The sequence below is a fragment of the Megalobrama amblycephala genome, linkage group LG1, assembly GCF_018812025.1.
Source record: "Megalobrama amblycephala isolate DHTTF-2021 linkage group LG1, ASM1881202v1, whole genome shotgun sequence".
Classification (NCBI taxonomy): domain Eukaryota; kingdom Metazoa; phylum Chordata; class Actinopteri; order Cypriniformes; family Xenocyprididae; genus Megalobrama; species Megalobrama amblycephala.
The window spans coordinates 32,681,091-32,701,186 of NC_063044.1; the positions used below are offsets into that span (position 1 = coordinate 32,681,091).

At 37.4% G+C, this 20,096-nt stretch overlaps 2 protein-coding genes across 5 annotated transcripts in view; one reads left to right on the forward strand and one right to left on the reverse strand.

Moving 5' to 3' along the window:
• Window positions 1-2,023: 2,023 nt before the first annotated feature.
• The window catches only part of LOC125267978 (interferon-induced very large GTPase 1-like), a 39,773-nt gene continuing 21,700 nt past the window's right edge, over window positions 2,024-20,096 (reverse strand). Inside the window, exon 4 of one of the 4 annotated variants that reach the window (XR_007184778.1) lies at window positions 2,024-6,095. The gene's annotated coding sequence lies outside the window, so the exon portion shown is untranslated. Of the gene's footprint in view, window positions 6,096-17,935; window positions 18,132-20,096 lie in introns of those variants that run through there. The other 3 variants (XR_007184780.1, XR_007184776.1, XR_007184775.1) reach the window with 3 other exon arrangements.
• cdc42ep1b (CDC42 effector protein (Rho GTPase binding) 1b) lies at window positions 6,094-19,301 on the forward strand. Its single transcript, XM_048190163.1, has 4 exons — window positions 6,094-7,128; window positions 7,347-7,486; window positions 10,155-12,340; window positions 17,667-19,301. Exons 3-4 carry the CDS (start codon window positions 11,884-11,886, stop codon window positions 18,158-18,160), a joined length of 951 nt encoding a protein of 316 aa, XP_048046120.1. The 5' UTR covers window positions 6,094-7,128; window positions 7,347-7,486; window positions 10,155-11,883; the 3' UTR covers window positions 18,161-19,301.

Consider the following 20,096-nt stretch of genomic DNA (forward strand, 5'->3'; position numbering starts at 1 on the left):
GATTGTTACGCTGCAATAATTAGGTCGGCCGGAACCGAGAACATTTCCTATAACACTAGATATACCTGTACATCAGAATAAGAGTGGCATCTACGCTAATATCTGTCTCTCTGCTTATCCTGAGGTTTTCCGGGTGCTGGATCCAGGCCGTATCCAGATCAGATGGAGAACCTGTGTCTGGACCTGACTACAACGTAGCCCAGGAGACAATGGGCCTACAGATCCAGTTCTGGCTGCATCTATAATTCAGATTTTTAAATCTCCGTATCCGCTTACATATATTTATATATAATCTATTTTTAATCTCTATAATAAAAATGTATAATTCAGATTTTGATCTCCATATCCATTTACATATATTATATATATCTTCCAAGGGGTTTTTTCCCTCCTAGGACTTTTTTCCCAGTGCTAGCACGCTGGGTTTTTCTCCTAGGGGGTTTTTTCCACCCCTGGGAGTCAGCCGACATTGGCTTAATGTAGCACCATCTTGTATATGTTACATATTACCACGCTTGCTTGTACAGCTTATTTTTAACCATTTCTCTTTTTTCTGTGCTCCTAATATGTAAAGCTGCTTTGAAACAATTACAAATTGTAAAAAGCGCTATATAAATAAATTTGACTTGACTTGACTTGACTACACTCGTGATCTTCGGGGTCTCTGGAGACCCCGGCAACAAAATGCACTTTTGTAACAATATAATATATTCTTTAAAAACCAATGTAATTTACTCTGTTTATTAATGTTTTTACTCAACATTTGGAGCGTTTTTGGAGGATTTGTGATATCTTTTAAATTTATATAAATAAATAAAAAAAAAAAAAAAAAAATTTTTAAATAGGTTTTTATGCAAAAGCAGCTTTTTATGTAAAATTCACTTTATGAAAGGCCCAGATTTCTAACTTTGACTCATGTGGATAACATGGATAATTTGACATGGTTTAGTGTGAGATTTTTGCCCATCTTTTGGAAAATGCAGTTATAAAAGTAAAAAAACTATAATTTTTACAAGTAGATGGCTGCAGAGCTCCACTATTTGCTATGTGCTATTTGAATGACTGAAAGATGTCTTTTCACAAATTTTTCAGTTGGATTCATATCTAAATGTTATGAAATCACAATTATAACAATAAAAATTACTTTTTACTAAGTTTAGCATTTTTTTGTACTGAAAAATTCAGTTTTTCAATAATATCATCAATAATGTAACCCACAGACACCCCACTTAGAAACTGGACAAAATCCTTTCTCAAAATCAGAAACAATGCACAACACACACAGACAGAAATGAAGTGGCACACTTCCAAAAATGCAAAAAACATCCCCAATACAAAATGGATATGCTCACACACACACACAAAAATAAAAATTATTTATTTTATTATTTTTATTATAAAATAATTATTAAAAAACTGATTTTGCCCTGCACAAAAAATGCTAAACTTTGACAAAGTAATTTTTATTGTTATAATTGTGATTATATAACATTTAGATATGAATCCAACTGAAAAAAACTTGTGCAAAGACGTCTTTCAGTCATTCAAATAGCACATAGCAAATAGTGGAGCTCTGCAGCCATCTACTGGTAAAAGTGATTTTTTTTTTTTTTTTTTTACTTTTAAAACTGCATTTTTCAAAAGATGGGCAAAAATCTTACACTAAACAATGTCAAATTATCCATGTTATCCACATGAATGAAAGTTAGAAATCTGGGCCTTTTATAAAGTGAATTTTACATAAAAAAAAAAGACTGTAACGTTCATGCATAAAATGCCTATTTCAAAAAATATTTTTTAATTTATTTATATAAATTTAAAAGAAATCATAAATCCTCCAAAAACTGCACAAATGTTGAGAAAAAACATTAATATACAGAGTAAAATTACATTGGTTTTTAAAAAATATATTATATTGTTACAAAATTACATTTTGTTGCCTGGGGTCTCCAGAGACCCCGAAGACCACGAATGAAACTTTTTTTTTTACGCTAACATAAAAACAAGATATCACTCCAATTTATTTTTTTTTATTTGTAGATCTTAAAACCACCGTACAAAGTCTCATGCCATTTGGACAAAGAGAACATTTTTTTTTAATTTGAGCAAACATCATTTGCGGGTCAAAAAGACCCCGAAGACCGCATAAGGGTTAAAAATAATAATGTCTGGTTAAAGTTATGCAGGCTATCTGAGAAAGCAATAGGGAATGACACAATCACAACTGAAACTTTTATTATGCAACCACAGATACATTTATACAAGTTATCTTCTCAAACGAACTAAAATAAAATCAAAACAGTTGTAGCCTACTAAAACAAACAAACTCAATGTTGGCTCATTTCCTAACGATAGACCACCAGTGGCTGTAATCACTACTAAAGTATATCTTGTGACACAATGTAACCTACAAACTACTGAGCATACATAAACAGTTATTAATAAAAAAGAATCATAAATTAATTCGACACAGAAACACAATCACGTTACAGAAAACAGTTCTGTGATCTAAGGACAGTCCACTAACATTTTCAGTGGCGCTTTAACTCAAAACAGGAAACTCTTGAATATTCATGTAAGCTCTGCCCAGTGTCACCGAAAATCTCAGACACCCAATATTTCATAACACCTGTTAGAAGCTCCGGTTCCTATAGAAACAATGAGATGCGCGCCTCAGAAGTGAGACACAAGGGATGCGCATTTAGGACTGCGCATTAGCTTGATCCATCCTGAAAAATACTTTTTTTGTCATGATTCGAGCGTTTAGAAACAAATTGTATGAAACAGTTGTTGTCAGATTTCATTGGTGATTACAAATATGAAATTTAATCGAAAGCTTGGCAAGCGCTTTGGAGAATTTGATGTTTCCCCATTCAAAGAGACAGGAGCTGCACTTTCAAAACTGTTTTATGTTCTGAAAGTTTTTGGAAAGCCGTTTCATCAGCTGAACAATTGGCATGTTGTTTAACAACAGTACAATCCATTGAATGAATGATATCACGGCCTCGTTTTCATTCCTGACAAAAATTAAAAATGTCTACGGTCTATTGTGATGTTGATGTGTTTCAGATGTTCTGATCAGAGTTTGACAGGATTGAATATGTGTCTCATCCTGACAGCATGTTCGCGTTCTGTCTCTTCTCAATCGCCTCTCTGTCTCACCAGCACAACACTGAACGCTCGACCAGAAGCTGAAGATCAAGAGACGTCCAGCGGTTCTGCGAGGGAGGAATGTGGCGAAGGGTAGCCGAGCATCCAGTCCCATCCCAACACATAATCAGAGCTTTGTCCTGCAGAAGAATGACTCTTTATGACTCCTTTCACACAGATTTAAATGCTGTTGTGCCATTAATAGACAGTATAGAGCAGGATCTGACATCATCAGAGCTTCTGCGGCCAGAACATTAGCATTTCAATGCTTAGATGAAAAGAAAAGAGCATGTTTTTCAAATGTTTCTGCTAGTATAGTAAGAGTCTAAAGCTAAAAAATGAATGTGATGAGAAATGTTTGAGTTTATATTGAGATCTCTGACTTTACCGGTCAAAGTTTGGAACAATTAAGATTTTTTTTTTTTTTTTATGTTTACAATTTTCTCTGTATTTTAATCAAATAAATGCTAATTTTGGCCTGAATGCAGCTTCTTGAGGCAACTGAGGAGTCATTTCAATAGCTAAAGTGATTCAAATAACTGATTCATTTGAGTCACTTTTAAGTCTTTTTTGTAATAATTTAATACTTTGTACTATGAGCTTGTACAGCTTCTTGGTAAACTACAGGTTGAAATAGCTTCACAAACACATGATGATGATGATGATGAGTTTAACATGTTCAACCAATCAGAGAATGTTCATTGGCATCAGGTGATCAAGTCTGAACATGAGCAGTGGGCTCGACTGGAATCTGCATTATACAGGATTCAGTCATCTTACTCCTACTCTCACCATACAAATGATTCAGCGGTGATGACATGAAACGACATGATAATCCAGTGGTTTTGTAGTAGATCGAGTGTGATTCAGACACACAAACCCTGAGACACTACAGACAGGGAACATTTACGGTACTGTAATATGTCCTAAATACGTCAACTATATTACTGCCAGTCCTATATTAAAAGTTGGATATATAGTAGGCCTACTTCCAACTTATAGGCCTATTCGCCTAAATTCCCCAGTGTTAAATTACCACCATTCTGTATGTGAACTACCAGCAGGGTGTTAAAAGTAACAATGAAACAGTGATAGAGTTAATTAGATACTTAAGTTATTAATTGAGTGTTGATGGTTTGATTATTGAAGACACCTGATGTTAACGAACAGAATCACTGAAGAAAAGATAAACGCAAGCAAAACAACTGAACTTCCAGCCACAGCCTTATGAAATCAACTGAAAATACATTAAATCTCTCTTTTTACAAACCGACTGACTTTATTTCTATCATTTGTATACAGTTTTTTTTTTTTTTTTTTTTGAGAATTAACAGAGGTTTAGATGTTGATGTTTTATTGAAAATGTTTGGTCGCCATTGTGGGGATCAGTGTTTCATTTTGACTCTTGATTTTTATTTATTTATCAAAACACATAATTTGTTGTAAAGCCAGAAATGGAGATGATTAGGTGATATATTTTTCATCATCATCATAAAAAAAGTGATTACATTTACATTTATTCATTTTATCCAAAGCGACTTACAAGTAAGGAATACAACAAGCGAGTCATCATGACTAGGCAAATAGACAATAAGTGCTGACAATACATGTTATAGGCAGTGCTCAGGGTATCATAAGCTACAATAGAGAGGGATTAAAGGAAGTGAAAGGATAGGTATAGGATTTTTTTTTTTTTTTATATCATCACTGACCAAAAGTGGTTAGTAGTAATGTGTATTGTGACAAAACCTAATGTTTAGAGAACATTATTAAAGACCAGTTGGCGTTGAACGAACATTACCAGAAGAACGTTTCTTCATAACTTTGAGAGAACATTTTAGCCAAAATTCTGAGAACGTTTCCTGTCAGCTGGGCCAATAAAAAGCTGATATCTGTGCAGGAATGTGTGCAGCAGCTTGACAGTGAACACATTGTACAGTAAGTGTTTGCTGTGGACTCTCTTCTACGAACTGTTGGGAAAATGAAACCAAGGAGACGGCGTTCAGAAAGCTGTGGAATTCTGCTCTAAAATAAAGCTCATTTGCATTGAAATCTGCTCAAACTGCGAACTTCCTTCAGCACTGATTGATTCCTCAAAAACATGCGGGTTTCCTCTCGCTTCGGTCTAGAGCTGCTTCCCAGAGCGCTCCGGTTGTCCTGGCACAGTTTCCCGGAGACACGGAAGAACATTTATGAGGCTTTGATTTGACAAACTATAAACATAATCTCAAGCACTTTAACTTGAACCCACAACAGCCATAGAGAAGTTGAAATAACAAACAAAATGTCATTATATTTTTATTCATATTATCCATTAAGCAGAAACTTTCATCAAAAGTGACCTCATCCAAATGAGGAGTATGAAAGTATCTATTTCCCATGAGAAAGATGAAACAAACAAACAAAAAAAACCACCAAACCACATTATGGATAGAGAGTATCCCTCTGTGTGTCAGTGTGATGTCATGTTAATGGATGAGTGTGTGGGGAAAACCTGAAACCTGTGCAGACTGAAACACACCTCAAATACACTCATGCAATGTAATAAAAACAATTGAAAGCATAAATGAATGTGAGCTGCAGCGGCCAAATCCAAACTTACATTTATCTGTGTGCATCTGGCAGATGCTTTCATCCATAGTGACTTCATAATTTATATTTTATCAGTCTGCATGTTGCCTGGGAACATGAGATCATGAAAACCATCAGCCCACACCAGAAAACACCAGCAAAACCAGTTCTAAGCATAACCTGGATCGTGATGGATCCTCATGTGACATCTAGAGAGCTTGAGGCTTCGTAAACCCTGAGCGGCAGAACGCAGACGCTATTAAAAGGTTGCGTAAATGCTGTGAGAAGGTTGTAAAAGTGTTGTGGGAGGCCAGTGTGGGCAGCGAGAGGTTCAGGGTGTGTCCGACTGTGGTCACAGTCAGAAGAAACAGCAGCTGAGGAAAGAAAGAAAAAGACTTGGAAGATCTCTGAGGTTCACGGGAATCAGAGCCATGAAATCAGTTGCTTATGAAACAGAGTTATTTATGTCACATGAAAAGTTCTAGTATTTTCTGATATTTTGATTTGTTTTATATTGTCTGCTTCATTTTATTTGATTGCATATTTAGTAGTTTTTTGTTTGTATTTTAAGGCATATTTAGTTGGTTCACTTACCCACTACTGGGGTAAGTTGGCCCCGTAGCTGCAGTAAAAAAAAAAGGTAAGGATGAGATGAAATGAGATTAATCTACAAGTAAAGTTTTTCTGAGACTTATGAAGATTTACATATTTAATTGCCCATATTTTAATTGAAGAAATGTCATAATAGCAATGCACATTTAATGATTTCACTCAAATAATGTATAGGTTTTAATGAAAGTGAAAATATCTGAAATGAATTCTGGGTGGCTCATCTTACCCCAATTGTATCTTTTCGCTTCAAAATTAAAAGTATAACTTTTACTCCACAAATCCAAAAACACTGATGTGTCCACAAATTCCTCTTTAACAAATAAACAACATAATACAATGCATTGATTTTCCAGAGACACACAATTAGATCAATCAACCTCAAAACTGTTTCGGCTGACTAAATCTCACAAATGTTGATATTCATGAAATTACAAAATTTTAAATATGTGCTGAGACTTTGTCATCTATGGTCAGGAGAAAAAAAAAAGGTGATTGGGGGTCATCTTGCCCCATGTTACCCTATATAAATTAATGACATATACATTTATATTGGCCTAAATGTGTGTTAGAGTGAGAGGAAGTAATGCAGACGAGAGCAAACTGTAATTTTGTCCTCGCTGTGGGGAGCGTCTGTCCGGCATCCAAGTCCAAAAAACATTTTCTCTTCTCATATGAATAAAGTTCTTCAGCCGGAGACTGTTTTGCTTGGAGATGAACGGAATAAGAATGAGAATCAGAGGGAAAAGAGTAGCCTAAGCAGCAGGAATGTCTGGGAGGAAACATGTTGAGGAGCGAGTGAGTTTTTTTTTTTATTTTAGTTTTTTTTACCCTTGTTAGTAGCCTACAGCTTTTACCATAAATATTTAAATACATGCTGTCGGTTGCGTTTTTTTCCTCCTTTTTTTTTTAAGAAAAAATGACTGCTGTAATGTATCCTATATATTTTTTTTTCTGTGTAACATTTGGAAAATGTTCACAAAAAATGTGAACACGCTGTGTGAATATCGCATTAGCTCTGCTCACTGCCGCAGGCGCGTGCCCGTCTCGCCGCGCGCACTCGCGTCCTCCTCGTCTCGCGGGTGCGCGCTGAGCTGCGGCGCGTCTGAAGTTTATTCATCAACGCTCTGAAACTTTGGCATTATTCCGTTTTAAGGTAAGTTTAATGCTTATTATGTCAAAAAAATTGTCGCGTGAATGAATTTTTATCAGAGGCTTTAAAGGTAAATGTGCATGTTTGGTGATTTTATTCGCTCATGGTGTTTAAATATTGTAGGCTAAGTAAACAATCAAAATGTTTGTCACGATACTGAAACTGAAGGACAGCAATGATTCATGGTTTAGTCATTATTTTGTTTGTGAAGTGTCTTTCTTACAGACAGGGAGCTGTTTGAGGAATGTCATAAATGTCGCCACAAAATAATTTTTGACATTACAGTAGGCCTAATATGAGAATGAGATTATTTTGCATTACAATAATGAGATTGTGGGTGGTAAATAACTTTAATGTTAGAATACTCATCTTGCAATAGTTCTCATAACAGACTTGATTTTCACTTTGCCAAATATAATTTTGAATTTCTCTCTTTTGATTTTGAGGTGAACACAGTTCTGTCAGACATCATTATATGGACATGCAGTGAGGATTTGTTACATTCAGATCTAGACAAAACTAATAAAAAACAGCTGTTATGTTCACTTCATCACACGAACATTGAGATCATGACAAAAAGCGTAATGCATAATGAATAATGGCCTGTGAGTGAATGAATTCAACAGACAAACACACACAGATTGTTTCCATTAGTTCCCACTCACTTCCTCGGTCCGTCTGATGGGCTGAATGTGGTTGTGTGTGTGTTTGTTTGTGCAGAGAGAGGTTTAATTAAACTCAATAACAGTCTGGATGGATGAAGACATGTGTGTTTGTATGTTAAAGCATGTAAACGAGCATGTCTGTGATGAGAGACTTTAATCTCCATGCCAACATATGTTTCAGAGTCAGATGCTGCTGTTTCTCTACTAACTGTGTAAATAAATAAATAAATAAATAAAGGACGATAGGAAATAACTTGCTAACAAGTTTAGGGCTCATTACAGTCACTTTTATCCATTATCTCTAATATCACAGGCAGTTTTCTGAGCGCTCTTCCGTTTAAAATTACTTTTATTGGATGTGTTTGGCATCTCCAGTGAGCTTAATATATCAATATCAATATCTTATATAGCGTAATTGATCAATCTTCACTTCACCTAGTGATTTTATTTGACAATGAGCCCAGAAAAAATGGACAACAATGAAGATAAAAACCAAGAAACTATTCATGTAGACAATTAAGTTTTGCATGAAGAAATATGTGAAAATCATTGTGGCAATACACTGATCAAGCATAACATTATGAGCACTGACAGGTGAAGTGAATAACACTGATTATCTCTTCATCACGGCACCTGTTAGTGGGTGGATATATTAGGCAGCAAGTGAACATTTTGTCTTCAAAGTTGATGTGTTAGAAGCAGGAAAAATGGGCAAGAGTAAGGATTTGAGAGAGTTTGACAAGGGCCAAATTGTGATGGTTAGACGACTGGATCAGAGCATCTCCAAAACTGCAGCTCTTGTGGGTGTTCCCGGTCTGCAGTGGTCAGTATCTATCAAAAGTGATCCAAGAAAGGAACAGTGGTGAACCGGCGACAGGGTCATGGGGGCCGAGGCTCATTGATGCACGTGGGGACCGAAGGCTAGCCTGTATGGTCCGATCCAACAGACGAGCTACTGTAGCTCAAATTGCTCAAGAAGTTAATGCTGGTTCTGATAGAGAGGTCTCAGATTACACAGAGCATCACAGTTTGTTGCGTATGGAGCTGCATAGCCGCAGACCAGTCAGAATGTACATTTCCTGAAGAAAATGTGAATGGTGCTTGCAGTGGCAAAACTCGGCACTCGGTTGCTGACCCCTGTCCACCACTGAAAGCGGCAACAGTGAAGCATCAGAACTGGACCACAGAGCAATGGAAGAAGGTGGTGGTCTGATGAATCATGTTTTCTTTTACATCACGTGGATGGCCAGGTGTGTGTGCGTCACTTACCTGGGGAACACATGGCACCAGGATGCACTATGAGAAGAAGGCAAGCCGGCAGAGGCAGTGTGATGCTTTGGGCAATGTTCTGCTGGGAAACCTTGGGTCCTGCCATCCATGTGGATGTTACTTGTGAAACATATCACCTACCTAAGCATTGTTGCAGACCATGTACATGCTTTCATGGAAACGGTATTCCCTGGTGTCTGTGGCCTCTTTCTGCAGGATAATGCTCCTGCCACAAAGCAAAAATGGTTCAGGAATGGTTTGAGGAGCACAACAAAGAGTTTGAGGTGTTGACTTGGCCTCCAAATTCCCCAGATCTCAATCCAATCGAGCATCTGTGGGATGTGCTGAACAAAGTCAGATCCATGGAGGCTCCACCTCACAACTTACAGGACTTAAAGGATCTGCTGCTAACATCTTGGTGCAGATACCACAGCACACCTTCAGGGGTCTAGTGGAGTCCATGCCTCGACGGGTCAGGGCTGTTTTGGCAGCAAAAGGGGACCAACACAATATTAGGAAGGTGGTCATAATGTTATGCCTGATTGGTATATTTCCACGATTAAGCATTTCCCCCCCCAGAATTCTCATTAATGTGTTTTGTTTTTTGTCTAGCATTATTGTTTTATGAAATTACTGCACAGAGATGATTATCAGTATTGCTGAACAACATAAAGGTGCTTGTTTAACAAAAGACACTCTATCCGCCTGGTTTTTGACTCTCTCTTTCTCTTTCTCAGGACTCGTGTCACAGTGTGAAAAGAAAATACTGACTGATGGGCGGCTAAATGGATTGAGACGGCTTGGCGAGAGAAAGAATAAGAGAAGTGGCAGAGAGAGAGAGAGCGAGGACAAATAATCCCGCTAATCCAGGCCAATCCCAGCCGCTCAAACTCCTCTGGAGCCACAGACAAAACACAGTGGATCACACGCGAAACTGATGCGCTTTAGACCGGGTGTTTTGGGGGATTCTGGGACACTGAAGACTTGTGGTGGGATTCGTAAACACTGAAACAACGGATCAGAGTGACGGTGGAAGACAGGGGGGCCGAGACTGAAGGAAAAGGCCAGTGCTGGAAGTCACAAATCTTACAGAAAGCCAAATCTTTGGAGAAACAGCAGTCATTTTATAATGTGGATGTGCACTCAGGTGCGAATGCAGATTTTAAAAGGGATATAAAAGACGTGATTAAGGAGTGAAACGGATGTTTGGAAGAAGTTCTGCATCATGTAAATCCGAACATATCTGCAGTTTTTTAAAAGCATTGTGACACTTTTTTGAAGACATTTTGTGTAAGAAACGTCATTTTTTCCACGATCAGAGAGAGTGTGGGTTTTTGTGCTCACTGGAAGGTGTTTAAACTCTTCGTAAATCCTATTAGGCTTCTTTACCAGGTTATTTTTAAACTCCGGGTCGGGATGGGCAGCAGCTCACGGACTGATGGCGCTCATACAGTACAGTATGAACCATGTCTCTCTATGAATATTTGTAAACATAGTTCATATTAGATGTGTAGATGTGACGTTATCAGTATCTAGATGGTGCTTGTATCCACAGCAGCTGAGAGTTTGTCAAAATGACACTCTTAAAAACTGCTTTCAATGACATTTTTTGCAGAATATTATAATCAAACTGAGCGTTTTTGTGTTTTTTGTTGCCCATCTTGAAGTTTGAATCTGATCAAGTCTCAGAAAAACACTTCAATTGGCTTAAACTGCTGTTTAATTATTAATGGCTTTATCTTTACATTTATGCTTATAGCATTAGGAAGTTTATTTTAGCATTTTCTGACATTTTTTGACAATTTATTTCTGGATCTCTTTAATGATTATTTGACATTTATTTAGCATTTATTCAACTGGATTTATCCAGGTATTTGGTTGATTCATTAAACTACCACTAGGAATTTTCTTTTTAGTATTTTTTGACGTTTTCCCACCATTTTTTTCTCTCTCGATCTCTTTTAATGATTATTTCACATTAGTTTAGCATTTGTTTAGCTGCATTTAGAGAGTAATTTTTTGCTTTGTTGTTTTTTTTGTTGCATTTTTTTGTCTCTCTGGTCAGTTTTAAAAATTATTTAACATTAATTTAGCATTTATTAAGCTGCATTTATCTGGGCTGTTCTCATTTTCAGTTTTTTTCTGTTTTCATGTTTTTTCACCAGTTTTTTCTTTCTTGGTCTGACATTATTTAGCATTTATTATGCTTAATTTCTCTCTGCATTTGATTGGTTCTTTACACTAGCATTAGGCTTAATTTTGGAAATTTTCTGACGCCTTCCATTTTTCCACCAGTGATTATTTTTGGGATCTCTTTTAAGATTTAATTGACATATCAATTGACTTTTTGTTTTGCTGCATTTACATCCAACCTCTGTTTATATTTGAGGAGCACTTCCTCAGCAACAGCTTGCAGACATTTTGGATCTTCTTTAAGGATCATTTAAGGATCACATATTCCTCGTCATGAGTCTGGGAAAGCTGCCGGCGATCAAAGGCCTGGTGTCCACATCTCACGGCAAACGCCGGTTTAAGAGCGACCTGTCGGTGGACATGATCAGCCCGCCCCTCGGCGACTTCCGCCACACAATGCACGTGGGCCGCGGTGGCGACGTCTTCGGCGACACATCGTTTCTGAGCAACTTCGGTGGTTCGGCTAACAACGATGGCATACGTTACCCGGATTCGCCCTCTGGCTCCAGAACGACACGTTTTTTGTCGCGAACTCTGCAGCATGTACGGAAACCCCCTATGCCCCGGCTGAGAGGAGGGTCACGTGACTTCTCGTCCCCTCCACCGCCCATCTCGCCCATCATTAAAAACGCCATCTCACTGCCTCAGCTGAACATGAACAATGACGGCCTACTGAGGGTGCTGCTGCCCACCTCCACCAGCTCACCGGACGAGCCACTCTGCTCCTACGGTATGAATATAACATATAACATATAACGTAGTGTAGTTTAGTGATGCGTTCGAACATACCTACTTCCCTACTATGTGAAATGATTGTCTCATTTCATAGTATTCATAAAACTGAATGAAAAGTACCCAAACTAAAGTGTCCTACTACTTTCGGCAAGATTCTGAAATGCTTATCTGATGGATGCTATCTCATGAGGCAGTGGCTGTGTTTGAAAGATAAGGCAGCTGACTTGTTGCCTCGCTGTCTTTGAATTTGCAGGCAGATTTTGCCCACAAAGGTTCCTCATGAAACTGATTTCAGACAAAATTCTGAGGCAGTGTAATGTTTAATGATCTACAGCAAAATAAAGAGAGCTTTAGCCAGTGAAACAACGTAACTGACATTACGTTGCAGCATTATAGCAGATGCACATTCTCTTTACATTCATACTACAACATTTATACTATATAGAAAATACATTTCTTAAAGGGGTGCTTGATTATGATTTCACTTTTTTAACTTTAGTTAGTGTGTAACATTCCTGTTTGAGCATAAACAATGTCTGCAAGTTACGACGCTCAAAGTTCAATGCAAAGGGAGATTTTCTTTTAAAGAAATCTCTGTTTAAGAACTACAACAAACTTCTTCCCGGGTTAGTGACATCACAAACCCTAAAATTTACATAAACCCGCCCCTGAGAACACACAACAAAGGCCATGTTGGGCTGCTTTAGAGAAGAGGAAGAGTTGTTGTAGTAGAGTGTTGTTCCCATGCCGTCATTTTACGGCGGACTGCTTCACAAATCAACGCTGAATTTGCACAAAAGATGAACATGACGGCACATGCTAGTCGATGAGTTGAATCAACTCCACAGCAACTACATAAATTTATCCACTAACCGTTCAGAAACGTCCAGTTTCTTTCTAAAAGTTGTAACTTCTTCCTGAGTCTCTCCATCAGTGTCGACTCCGGTTTGAACAATGTAAGGCTGAACACTGTTACTGACAATCCTCATTTTGCCTGCGTGGGATTCTCCAGCTTTGTTGTTGTTGAGCAACCGAAGCGTGAGCTGTTAAAGCTCCACCCTCTTCTGGAAAGGGGCCGGGAGCAGCAGCTCATTTGCATTTAAAGGGACACACACAAAAACAGCGTGTTTTTGTGTGAGAGGCAAATTTGACAAGCTATAATAAATGAACTGTGGGGTATTTTGAGCTGAAACTTCACAGACACATTCTGGGGACACCAGAGACTTATGTAAAAGAGCATTATAAGTCCCTTTTAATGGTCACAAAGTTTGTTCCGCATCAAATTTAGTAGCTACTCAGACTGAAAATGCTGCCTTCAGAGGTTGCATTCCAAGGTAGGAGGGCATCAAGTCATGTCCGAATCCAATGTTAGCTTCACTTCCTGTTCCTGAGATACCTTCTTCTAATCGATTTTTGAAGGTAGTATTGATGTACCAACGTTCCCCACCTCTGATGTCATTTCTAGTGATAAATTGCTACTGTAGTAATTATTTGTTTGCTGTAGATCATTAAACTGTTACGCTGCCTCAAAAGTCTGTACGAAATCTGTTTTGTGAGGTGCCTTCATGTGCAAACGCTGCCTGCAAAGTCATCGCCTGATAGGTCATTTCAAGGGTCATTTCAAATTTATATCTCACAATTCTGACTTTTTTTTATAGTTCAAAATAAATATTTTCATTACTACTGGAGCTGCCAGTTTGCTAAGATTCAAATGATTATTAAACAGCAAGCACAAACTATGCAAGTTTCACTCCCTCGTTTTTCATTCACTCCTTCAAGTGAACTATATTAGCGAACTACTGCAGGGAATAGTGAATGAGGGTATAGGGGCGATTTCAGATACAGCCTCTGTTTATGTCTATGACGAGTCATGCAGGTACTGGGATACTCTGCAGCGGTTGGCGTCCCGCTCACTCTAAAATTGTCTGAATATAAACACTTATAATAGACGTACTGTAGTGATTCAGGATAAGACAAAAACATGGTTTAGAAGATGGATTTATGATGTACTCGCTCATTATATAAATTTTCTAAATTTTGAGCAAAAAGAAAGTTACATAGTGTACCTTTAACAGGCCTTTAGACTCCATCTCCTTACCTCTAGTTTTCTAGATAACCACTCAGATGGAGAAGACACCAAATGTGGAAAGGGTTGATTGTGTCACAGTTTTAGTCATAGTTTTGGTCCTTTTGGATTCAACAACAAAAAAAACTGAGCTTCCAAATCTGGGTCCGCACTGAACACTTCAGTGGAAATGAACAGAAACTGAATTTATAACTGCATTAACTTTGCTAGTGTGAACACTCAATCTTTTTTCTACCTCTGGGCAATTCTTTTGATTGGTTTATTGTATTGAAACTGACGTCAATCTGCTGCACTGCATGTCTAAAGTTGAGCTATTTTTAACATGACACAATTTCTCAAAGAGATATCAGTTGAAAACATGAGATGCTGAGAAAACAGCGATAAAATCTGTAATGGCCAGAAGACACTCTGAATGACCTTTATTGACGGGAATTATTGTAGTTTGAGTACACACACCTGCACAAACACACACACACACACTTGCATGAAATGAAGCAGAGACTCACAGGTGAGGGAGGGACTGAAGAAAAGTGCAGTGCTGTTTTCAGTGGTGTCTGTCTAATGTCTCTGGAATTCTGGAATTTCCCTTATTCTGGGAAATCCAAAACCCTCAAAGACTGACATAAGGACAACTTAATATAACACACACACAACACAAAGGTCTCATTCTGCCACCTACTGGACATATTACATGTTGCGACCATATTACAAGAGTTGTAACTGTACTCTTAATTTATTGTAGATGCAAGTAAATGTGTACCACTGATCATGTGACTCATTGTACAGATGGTCAAATTTTAAGTCGTGTTTTGTTCAATTTAGTTCCAGTGCTGCTGCCATTAAAACAAAAGAGACACAAAACAAATATGCAGACTTTTACCTTCACATTTATGCATTTGGCAGGGCAGTTTCACCCAAAGCAACTTAAAATGCATTTAAGTTGTACATTTAAATTTATGTTCATTCTCAAATTTATGTTTGTTCTCTGTATATAATTTTTCACTCAAGCTTTTATGCTACAAATATATACTTTGAATGAAATGAATAAATAATAAAAAATAAATAAATAAATAAAAAAACTTTGAATGTCTGCATTTGAAAATCTGGAATCTGAGGGTGCGAAAAATCAAATTATTGAGAAAATCGCCTTTAAAGTTGTCTAAATTAAGTCCTTAGTGATGCATATCCACTCACAAAAATAAATTCTTGATGTATTTATGGTAGCAAATTTACATAATATCTTCATGAAACATTATCTTTATTTAATATCATACTGATTTTTTGCATAAAAGAACAATCAATAATTTTGACCCATATCATGTATTGGCTATTGCTACAAATATACCTGTGCTTCTTATGACTGGTTTTGTGGTCCAGGGTCACATATATGAAGAACACAGAATGAGAATTTGTGGTATTATGACAAATAAACACAATGCAAAAATAAACCAGTCCTAAAATGAGCTTAATTTTCTTGATCTAAAATATAGAGGATGAAATATGTACTAAAGACATAAGAGGCTATGTAATATGCTTTTCTGTCTTTTTGTCATTATCACCACATAACAAAAGCTGTTGTCTCGTGATAACAAGAAAAACAATAATTTATGGCCTCTACCTTCAATGAGGTCAATGATCAATGATGATCTTCAATGAGGTCAAGGTTCCACCAATTAGCCCACTTGGAGGAAAAAAAAGGTATTACAGGACTTGATTTTCTCCATGAGGAATTGATTGGATGGAGAAAGTGTCTCTATATGAAGGTGTTTGTAAAGTAAGAGGGACTGATAATGTCCAAAAAGTTTGTACAATAAAAAAAATAGTGCTCTATATAGCTCTAAAAGTGGTTCTTGGCTTGTAATCATAGGGGAACCTCTTTTGGTGCTATGTAGCACCGTATACTCTACAGCACCTTTGTCAAATGGTGCGATGTAGAACCCATAAGAGGTGCCATATCGCATTTTATTTCTTCAACAAATATGGTGCTAAACAGCACCAACAGTGATTCTTTGGCTTGTAAAGAACTTTTAAGGTGCTTAACAGGTTCTTTGTATGGCAGTGGTGCTATATAGCACCTTAACCACCCCAAAGAACTGCTGAAGAACCATACAGGGGCTTAACAGATTCTGTATACAGTAGCAGTACTATTTAGCACATCAGTCATCCCGAAGAACCGTCGAAGAACCACTGAAGCACCAAGATTTGGTGCTATACAGCACTTAAAGTGGTTCCCCTATGATTATGAGCCAAAGAACCACTTTTAGTACTATATAGCACCATTTTTTTTTAGAGTGATAATGCACACATTTTAATGTGATTCACAATAAAACCATGTGAATTAAAGTAAATAGTCAATACTTGATTATCTTCGTGCATCCCTGCATCCTTGCACACTTAAAGGGATAGTTCACCCAAAAATGAAAATTTGATGTTTATCTGCTTACCCCCAGCGCATCCAAGATGTAGGTGACTTTGTTTCTTCAGTAGAACACAAAAGATGATTTTTAACTCCAACCGTTGCCGTCTGTCATTCAAATAATGCCAGTCGATGGGAACTTCATCTATAAGAGTAAATAAAACTTGCTTAGACAAACCCAAATTAAACCCTGCGGCTCGTGACGACACACTGATGTCCTAAGACACGAAACAATCGGTTTGTGCGAGAAAACGAACAGTATTTATATCTTTTTTTACCTCTAAAACACCACTATGTCCAACTGCATTCATCACTCGATTCGTTTGGTCTGATCGCGCTCTGACAACGGCAGTGATGTCTCGCGCTTATACTTCAATGAGAGCTAGACATCACTGCCGCTGTCAGAGTGCGATCAGACCTCACTAAGCGAATGCTGAGCACAGTTGGACATAGTGGTGTATTAGAGGTAAAAAATGATATAAATACTGTTCGGTTTCTCACACAAACCGATCGTTTCGTGTCTTAGGACATCAATGTGTCGTCACGAGCCGCAGGGTTTAATTTGGACTTGTCTATGCAAGTTTTATTTACTCTTATAGTAGAAGTTCCCATCCACTGGCATTATTTGAATTACAGACGGCAGCGGTTGGAGTTAAAAATCATCATTTGTGTTCTACTGAAGAAAAAAAAGTCACCTACATCTTGGATGCGCTGGGGGTAAGCAGATAAACATCAAATTTTCATTTTTGGGTGAACTATCTCTTTAACTAATGTGAAAGATCTGCTGAAACATGTTATTTTTCCTCTCTCCTCCTGCAGGCCTTCAGTCTGGTTTCGTCACGCTGCCTCGTTTATCACGACTCGACCAAAGCTTTGCAGAAACATCTGAACTGCTCGGCACAGACAGTCGACGGAGTTCCCTACCGGAGAACAGCGATGTCTCGATAACACGATCTGATTCGCTCTCGTCCTTCACGGTGGACCTCGGCCCCTCCCTCATGAGCGAGGTTCTGGAGCTGATCGACAACGCCTGCTGCCTCATTACGAGCCGACAGGGTCAGGAGGAGGAGGAAGAGGAGGAACCGAGCTCTGTGTTTGAGACGGATCATAATCGGCCGACAACGGATGCTTCAGTCAGTCCTCCGATCAGAGCAGACGTCAGCATCGAGCCCAGGAGGTTCCAGCACGCTGCTAGCATGCTAGCTCGTCACTTTGGAGGAAGACCTGGAGAGGAGCGGCAGAGACCTGCATCTTTCAGACACACAAGGACACCGTACAGCTTCACTGAGACGGAGGAAGAAATCAAAGTATGAACATTAGAAATATATTAAAGGGATATTACAAACCAGTTTGATTTAGTTTTTGATATAATCTTTCATTTTATGTCCATATAAACATTAAAATATTTTGGAATTAAGAATCTTGGACATTTTTAAAGGACCTGAAAGAGACCTGCTATAAAGTCTGTGCTTGAGTTGTCTGGAGCCTTTCTGTTAAAACAAGCATCGTTCAGATGAACAAACTTTGAGCTCTAAATGTCTTTATTTGTCACTTAAACTTGAAATCAAATGTATTCGATGACCCTGTACATAAATTCAAATGTACGTTCACATTCTTGCGTTGCTAATGTGTATATGCACCTAGTAAAAGGCAATTACCTGTACTAGTAGCCACTAGAGTTCATTAAACATTGATTCATATCTGTCTGGTAAAGCCACAAAGAAGAGTCTATAATCATTATATTTGATTGTTTTCATTATGACATTCATATATTAAAAGCAAAAATCTTTCATAAACTCTAACATAATCATATGTCCAGAATTATACTTACAGCTGATGGGATTAATATGTATTTCAGTGCAAATATATGTAATTTATATAAATCACATGAATGAATAACATTCATAATTGCAGTATATGGTCCAGCTGAACATGATGACACCAGACAACAGAGTGTGGGAGTGAGTGGTATAAATAGCATCCTGGTTGCATATTGACACGTGATAATCAATATTCAGGCGACTGTGAATGGAGAGGAGGAGCTGAGGGAAGTGGTTCAATTTGGACACTAAAAAGGGGTTTCCCATCTAACAGGGAAGTTCTCATAGTTCTGACCAAACATTCTTCCAGTAACATTAATAGAACGTTTGTTCAGTGTTATCTGGTCTTTAATAATTAGCACAAAAAACGTTATTTTTACATTGTTTGAAGAAGGGTTTTTTAAATGTTCTCATAATGTTGGGAGAAAATGGTCTTAGAACAACTTTCTTGAAACATCTTTAAAACATTTAGAATGACAACCAACTTCAAATAAGGTTGTGTTTGCTGTTTTAAAAGAACATCCTTGGAACGTGGGGAAGTTTTGTAGCCTGTCCCATAGATATTGTTTCTGACTTTTCGCTTAAATTTATGTAAATGTTATGCAAATGTTAAAATTAAACTTTTTTAAAACAATGTTCATGAAATCACTAAATTTTCTTTAGTATTTGATGAATGTTCTCGTAATGTTGCAAGAAAACATTCTTTGAACAACATTCTTGTCCTTTAAATATCATGGATCACTAACTTTCTAGCTTAAAAAATGGGTTAGATAGGTTGGATGTTACACTGAGCAGTGTTCATGAAACACTAGGAATTTTGCAGTGTTCATATATGTCAACATTAGAGAGTGTTAAACTGAAGCAGTGTTGGAGTTAATGAAATAAATGGTAAGACTTTACAATAAGGTTCAACATGAACCAATAATGAACTGCATTTATACAGCATTTATTAAATTTTAACTAATGTTAACAAGAATTTTAAAAATCTTGTTAACATTAGTTAATGCACTGTGAACTAACATGAACAAACAATGAACAACTGTATTTTCATTAACTAATGTTAACAAAGATTAGCAAATTCAGTAACAAATGTATTGCTCACGGTTATTTCATGTTAGTTAATACATTAACTAATGAACCTTATTGTAAAGTGTTACCAAATAAATGAATGATGATTGAGCAATAGTGATGACACACTGATGGAAAGAGGAACAAGCATTCAAAGTCACCATTATGGCGATCAGTGTGTCATATAGTTGAGCTCTGGAACTATTAGTTTTTCTCTGGCTGATTCGGCAGTGTGTTCACAAGACACATTTATTATGCCAGAGGAAGTTGAGGCAGAATAACATCAGGTGATATTGGCTGTTAACTGTGAAGTGGTATGATTCACTGTTCACATCTGAAGTCTAATCATTGTTTGGAAGTG